Source organism: Pelodiscus sinensis, chromosome 15 (assembly GCF_052426305.1).
Source record: "Pelodiscus sinensis isolate ZL-2025 chromosome 15, ASM5242630v1, whole genome shotgun sequence".
Lineage (NCBI taxonomy): Eukaryota > Metazoa > Chordata > Testudines > Trionychidae > Pelodiscus > Pelodiscus sinensis.
The window spans coordinates 5006939-5014068 of NC_143066.1; the positions used below are offsets into that span (position 1 = coordinate 5006939).

At 68.5% G+C, this 7130-nt stretch overlaps 1 protein-coding gene across 2 annotated transcripts in view; it reads left to right on the forward strand.

The window, feature by feature from the left end:
- LOC102447944 (coronin-7) overlaps positions 1-6086 on the forward strand; it is a 103239-nt gene extending 97153 nt beyond the window's left edge. Inside the window, exons 27-31 of one of the 2 annotated variants that reach the window (XM_089782211.1) lie at positions 800-886; positions 4289-4373; positions 4844-4971; positions 5333-5398; positions 5931-6086. In XM_089782211.1, coding sequence (XP_089638337.1) covers positions 800-886; positions 4289-4373; positions 4844-4971; positions 5333-5398; positions 5931-6023 — 459 coding nt within the window. In that variant the 3' untranslated portion in view covers positions 6024-6086. Of the gene's footprint in view, positions 1-799; positions 887-1519; positions 2730-4288; positions 4374-4843; positions 4972-5332; positions 5399-5930 lie in introns of those variants that run through there. The other variant, XM_075899092.2, reaches the window with a different exon arrangement.
- The last annotated feature ends 1044 nt before the right edge of the window (positions 6087-7130 follow it).

The following is a 7130-nucleotide window of genomic DNA, read 5'->3' on the forward strand; positions in this document are numbered from 1 at the left end:
TCTGACCCCGCCCACAGCTCCATGGAGCCCCTCCCTTCCAGGTTCTGACCCCACCCACAGCTCCATGGAGCCCCTCCCTGCCAGGTTCTGACCCTGCCCACCAGCTCCATGGAGCCCCTCCCTGCCAGGTTCTGACCCCGCCCACAGCTCCATGCAGCCCCTCCCTGCCATGTTCTGACCCCGCCCACCAGCTCCATGGAGCCCCTCCCTGCCAGGTTCTGACCCCGCCCACCAGCTCCATGGAGCCCCTCCCTGCCAGGTTCTGACCCCGCCCACAGCTCCATGGAGCCCCTCCCTGCCATGTTCAGACCCCGCCCACAGCTCCATGCAGCCCCTCCCTGCCATGTTCTGACCCCGCCCACCAGCTCCATGGAGCCCCTCCCTGCCATGTTCCGACCCCGCCCACCAGCTCCATGGAGCCCCTCCCTGCCAGGTTCTGACCCCGCCCACCAGCTCCATGGAGCCCCTCCCTGCCATGTTCCGACCCCGCCCACCAGCTCCATGGAGCCCCTCCCTGCCAGGTTCTGACCCCGCCCACCAGCTCCATGGAGCCCCTCCCTGCCAGGTTCCGACCCCGCCCACCAGCTCCATGGAGCCCCTCCCTGCCAGGCGCTGACCCCGCCCACCAGCGCTCCCCCAGGCAGGGGGAGTACCTGTCATGAGAGTGCCTGCCTGAGTCAGCCTCTAACCCGCGCCCAGGGCTGGGACCGAGGCTGCAGTGCCCGCGTTCTCAGCTGCCTTTCACGGATGCCTGGGACCATTGCGGGCCGGTGCCCACACTCTGCCCTTCTCCCTGCAGCTGCTGAGCGCGATGGTGGCCAAGCTGGGCAACCGGGAGGACCCGCTGCCGCAGGACTCCTTCGAGGGCGTGGACGAGGCGGAATGGGTAGGCTGGGGCTGCTGCGGGGTGAGGGGCTGTTGTGACGCGCTGCCCTCAAGGGGACAGCCAGTACTCAGCTCGCTGGCAGCCACAGGGCTGCCTGAGCCCCCTGCCGTCTGCTCTCAGCCCCCCAGGAAAAGCTCGGCAGTGGAACCTATGGACAGTTGCCTGGGAACAACCCTCCAGACCTCCATGCCCAGGGGGAGTCCTGGGGGGGCAGAACACCCAGTGATCCCACCCCTGTGCCAGGCACCCTGCCCAGGATGTGGGGGGGGCTGTGGAGGGGCAGAACACCCAGTGATCCCACCCCTGTGCCAGGCACCCTGCCCAGGATGTGGGGGGGGCTGTGGAGGGGGCAGAACACCCAGTGATCCCACCCCTGTGCCAGGCACCCTGCCCAGGATGTGGGGGGGCTGTGGAGGGGGCAGAACGCCCGGTGATCCCACCCCTGTGCCAAGCGCCCTGCCCAGGATGTGGGGGGGCTGTGGAGGGGGCAGAACGCCTGATGATCCCACCCGTGTGCCAGGCGTCCTGCCCGGGCGTGGGGGGGCTGTGGAGGGGGCAGAACGCCCAGTGATCCCACCCGTGCCAGGTGCCTTTCCTGGGCTCCTGGTCCCACTCACCCATCTTTCGTTGTAGGACTAGCCCTGGAGGGGTGACTCCTTTCCCTGGGACCACTGTCTCCTCCATGCCAAAGCTGCTGGCTCCCCACGCCCTGCCTGGCCTTGGCGGCTCCCACGCTGAGGACTTGCCTTTCGCTGGACCACGCCCGCCCCAGGCTTCGCCGCTGCCCGCCTCAGTGCCCCACCAGCAGCGCTCTGCCGAAGCACCCAGGATGCCCACTCTGTGCCGGGCTCTGCTCTGCTACCCAAGGGCTAATGGACTCGGCGAGCCAGACCCTGCCTCCCTCCTTGGCCTGGCCTGCCCCGAACGCTCTGCCGCTTGCTCGGCCGCCGCGCTGCCCCCGCTTCGACCAGGAGTGCGCACCTCAGCCCGACACACCAGCAGGCGCCTCCGGCTCGCGCTGCTCAAACTACCCCCCTCGGGGTAACCTCCGCCGGCAGTGACAGCCCAGGGGAGTTGGGGGAGCCGCTGGGGGGGGTCTGGGCCTCCCAGCCTGGCCTGACGTTTCCTTTCACAGCCACCGACCCTTCCTGGTGTGGTACCACCAGCTCTTCAGCCCTCAGAGCTGCCCCCAGGACAGGGCGCGACTGGCAATGCCCCCTTCGGCCAGCACGGGGCTCTAAGGCGGGGGGTCCCTGAACGCCTTACAGGCCTGCCCCAGAGCACTCGCCTGGCCTTGCTGCACGGTCAGGCCCTTCCTCCGGGCCGCAGGGATCACGGGCCGGAGGCTGGAATGCCCCCGGCACAAGGGGCCACCACGTGCCTTCTCTGTGTCTGCCGCCCTGGCTGCTGGCACCCGGCGAGTCACTGCCTGGCTGGCCCTGGCATTGTTCCGCCATCAGCGCGAGTGGGAATCGTGTGTTCTCAAAGCACAAGCCCCCCAAGGGCACCCTGCCCTGATCTCGAGGGCAGCCCATCTCGGGCAGGGTAACCCGGGGGGAGCCTCAGGGATGGGAGGGGCCATGGAGCCCAGCCCTGTGGTTGAGGGGTTCAGCTGCACCCCCAGAAATCAGGAAACCAAGGGAGCCCAGCCTGCGTAGCTCTACCTTGCCAACAAACCCAAGTGCCAGAGAGGGCTGGCACCATCGGCCAAGGCCAGGCTGGGCTTGTCAGGGGCAGGGCCAGGGGCCCGCTGGGTAAGGCCGAATGCCAGCAACCCAGCCGTGCGCAGGGGGCTTCCGAAACGGCACCGCAAATTTTAATAAAAGGTTCTTTAAAAACCCAATGGAGGCAGCAAGTCTATAACCTCGGAAAGGCCGTGCGGCGGCAGAGCCTTCTCCAGGGCGGGGCGGCCAGCTGCCCCTTGCCCGGCACTGGGCAGGGTCCCAGGAGGTGACCCAGGAGGCGGAGGGGCCCATGTTCAGAGGCCGGGCCCTGGGGGAGGGTGTGATGGCGCGTTGGGGGTCCCCCGTCTCCTGCACCCCAAAATGGCACAAACAGACTGCACCAGCCGGTGGAACAGAGGAATTTTATTGCCTCTCCAGGATACAGCACAGCACAGATGTAGTCTGGTCCCAGAGCTGGGCTAGGATGCCTCAGGCCCCCTTGAGATGGGGAGACCGGGCCCCTAAACTCCAGCCTCTTTCCCTAGGCTGTCTCCTCCATGCCCCCAACCAGCAACTAACTAACCCTCTTCCAGCCCTGCCCCCAGCCAGGGCAGCATCCACCTTCCTTTGTTCCTCTCCATGGGGGGTGTCTGGCCACTGGTTTGCATAGTGACTCATCCTGTTTTGCTGGGTCGTGGTACCCACGGCAGCCAGTGGGGGTTACCCCAGAGCCAGCAGCATAGAAACCAGCCAGGTCCCCCCACTACGTCACAGAGGGAACGCTTCCTGCAAAGGAACTGCCAGTGCCACTGGGTCCGGCTCCCACCGGGCACGGGGCCTGGCAGCAGGCGACCCTCCAAAGCCCGCCCCATGGGACTGGCTGGCTGGGCACGGCTCAGCCCGGCAGCGACTGCGCTGGCGGCCAAGGGGGCCAGGGCCTGGGCCATATTGGGGCATATGGGGCTGGCAGGGGGTCTCCAGGGCTTGGTGCCCTCCCGGGGCAGAGCACCCGCAGGGCTGCAGACGGGCGGAGGCATCACGCCGCGTGGGGGGGGCAGAGGCCCGCGGGCCGGGCCAGTGGCTGAGGACTGAGGCCCGCGGGCCGGGGCTGGCAGCGCTGCCCGACTGGGCTGCACCCCGCGCTCCGCTCGCCGGCAGGGGGCGCCTCGTGCCAGTCACATGATCAAACTAGCTGGGCCAGTCGGGGCTGCAGCTTCCCCGCCGCCCGCCAGGGGGCGCGCTCCCTCCGCGCTCCGCCCGGCCCGGCTCTATGGTGCCCGGCGCGCGCCCCCCGCCCCGCCCCCAGCGCTTCGCTCCCCGAGCCGGGCCGCGCGCAGGGACATGGTGAGCGCGGCCGGCCCCCGCCAGCCCCCCCCCCACGCGGCCTGGGGAGCGCGCCCCGGCGGGGGGGGCGCCCTGGCGGGGGGGGGGGGGGGGGGGGGTTATATGCGGGGGGGGGGGCGCTCTGGCGGGGGGGGTTATCTGCGGGGGGGGCGCTCTGGGGGGGGGTTAGTCTGCGGGGGGGCGCCCTGGCGGGGGGGGGTTAGTCTGCGGGGGGCGCTCTGGCGGGGGGGGCGCCCTGGCGGGGGGGTTAATCTGCAGGGGGGGCGCCCTGGCGGGGGGGTTATCTGCGGGGGGGGCGCCCTGGCGGGGGGGTTATCTGCAGGGGGGGCGCCCTGGCGGGGGGGTTAATCTGCGGGGGGCAGCTGCCCCTCCCCTGATGCCGCTGTGTCCGCAGGCCAAGTACCTGGCGCAGATCCTGGTGCTGGGGGCGCAGGTGCTGGGCAGGGCCTTCGCCCGGGCGCTGCGGCAGGAGTTCGCAGGTGAGCACCGGGCGCCCGCCCGCGCTGGGGCTGGCTGGTCCCGGCCTGGGCTGCGGTGCCCCGATTGCCCCGCGCGTGCCGGGCCCTGCCCAGGCCGATGGGGCCGGACAGAGCACAGCGGGGTCCCCCATGGCCCCACCCAGCCTGCAACCGGGGAATTGAACCTGGCGCCCTGGGCTCATAGAGCCACTGGGGATGTGAGCAGGTGTCTGGTCGCTGGGCTCCTCCAGCCCATCCCCGCCCCCACCGGAGCAGCCCCTGCCTGCGGGGAGTGGCGGGTGCTCCAGCCCCAGGTTTAACCAACTAAATGGGATTTTACATCGCCAACGGCCACCCCCAGCTCGCAGCCTGGTGGCACGTCCGGTTGTGCAGCCAGTGGCCCCCGTCCTGCTGCTCGGGGGGCAGCTCTCCTGGGAGTGCTGTGGGTGGGCTGTGCATGCGGGGAGCCAGCTCAGGGTGTCTCCGAACAGCCAGCCGAGCCGCGGCCAATGCCCGGGGGCCCCAGTCTGCTGCAGCCACCAGCCTCTCAGGGATCAGCCTGCAAGAGGCCCAGCAGATCCTCAACATCTCCAAGCTGAGCCCGGAGGAAATCCAGAAGGTAAGGGCACGGCGCGGGCCGAGCCACAGGCAGGCCTGCACACGCTGGGAGGTCGGCCCCTTGCCCCGGCCACTGCAGGCTGGTCGTCGCGCTCTGGCAGGCATGGCTGGGCGGTGGCAGGTCCTGTTCCAGGCAGTGCCCGTGTATGGCCACCTCACTGGGGCCCTGCCACCCTGCTGGCTGCTGGGGGGTAGGCTCTGTGCTGAAGCGCATGGACGCGGCCCCCAGCGCATTCCCATATCCTGGGCACTGCCTGGAGGGCCCTGTCACCGTGCGTCCCGCAGCCAGCTGGCAGCGCGCTGACATGCAGAGCGAGGGCAGGAGGAGCGGCCGCCCATGCTTGGCTTGTTTCCTTTGGCAGAATTACGAGCACTTATTCAAGGTGAACGACAAGTCGGTGGGGGGCTCGTTTTACCTGCAGTCTAAGGTAAGGAGGGGTTGGGCCGGCCCCATAGGGATGGGGGCTGGCTGGCTCTCTTGGGAGCTGTGGGGCTGGAGGCTTTCAGGCTCTCACTGCGCTAAGCCCCTGGAGCGGAAGCAGATCTTTTCCGAGATCTTTGCCAGGTGACTGTGTTGCTTGCAGTGTCCTTTGGGTGCCCCATCCCCGCATGCCTCTCTGGGCTCTCCTGTCACACGGGCTGGACCCTGGAAGTCCCCAGGAGCAGCATGTTGGAGCCTGAGAGAGGCCACGCTCTTGGGGGTCTGGCACCACATCTGTTTGCCCAGGGTTACGCCCGGGGGCACGTGGACTGAGGGAGCAAGCTGCCCAGGGCTGCAGCGTCTCAAGTTCCTTTGCTGTCGCCCGGCAGGGCCTGGCCTGAACCATTGCGTGTCCAGCTGTAACCTGGTGTCATCTGCCCCCCATGCCAGTCGCCAGGTGCTTTCTGCTGGCACAGCCATGTCCCTGAGCTCTCCCGGCCTGGGTGGGAGGTGTGACTCATCGGACGTCCTGTCTCCAGGTGGTGAGAGCCAAGGAGCGGCTGGTCGAAGAGCTCCGAATCGAGGCCCAGCGACAGAGCGAAAAGGAAGAGGGGCAGAAGCCAGAGACATAGCCACCCCCATGCCCTCTTCTCAGCCCCCTAACTTATAGCCAGCCAATAAATCCCCTTCCTGTAGCTTCCTCTGTGTGGTTTGGACTCAGGAGGCTCGGGGGCAGCGTTGGGGGGCAGCCCAGCCCGGTGCTCTGTGGACACCTGTTGTGCACTGGGACCAACAAACATGAGGTAGAGGGGCAGCTTTCCTTCCTGACCCATTTGCCCTGAAGCATGGCGTTCGCAATGCCTGGTGCCGTATGTAGCCAGCTGGCTCCTCCGGGGGGCCCCCTGCTTTAGCAACACTGTCCGTGTGCCCCTTGCCCCGTGTGGTTTGGGCTGGACACTTTCCCGCACGCCCACCGTGGCAGAGATGTCTCTTCCCGTCCGCTCCCTGGCCAGCCCCACCTGCAGCCTCAGGAGACTGGCTGCTGGGGAAGACTGGATGTACACGGGCGTGAGAGCCGTGCCAGCGGGAGCCCTGCGCTGGGTGTGAGCTGGTCTCTGCATCAAACCCCTGAGCTCTCCCTGGGGGGCGGGGGCAGCCACAGGATCCCAGCCGTTTAGTGGGGGGGAGACTGGGCCCCTGGCTTCACCTGGGCTCTGCAGTGAGGTTCCCAGCCCCTGGAGGCCAGGCCGGATGAGCTGTGGGCCCAGAACATGCCCCCATTTCAAAGACAGTTTTGCCAAACTGGGGGCAGCAAACAGAGGGTTCTTCCCAAGAGCCCTGCCACAGGCCTGCCCGCAGCACAGGAAATCCACCGGCGTGGGCCCCACAGACAGGATGGCCCGTGTGGCCCCTGGCCCCCCTAAATCAGCTGCCCGAGATGCCTGGCGCGTCTCCTGGGAGGCGGCGCTGTTCCACAAAGCCCTCCAGCCAGGGGAGCTCTGCCAGGCCTGTGCTCCCTCCTCTCCTGGTCAGTGCAGCAGCCGGCCAGGGGCAGCAGGCGACGTGTTCCCAGGGCAGGGAGCCCTGCAGCTCCCCAGGGGACAGCAACCCCAGCTGGGAGACCAGTGCCCCGGGGAAACGCCACGGAGGGAATACCCCTGCCACTGCCCACCTGGCCGAGAGCAGTCCGTCCCAGTGGTGTGCACACAGCCCCTAGGCGCTGCCTGGAACGGGCCCTG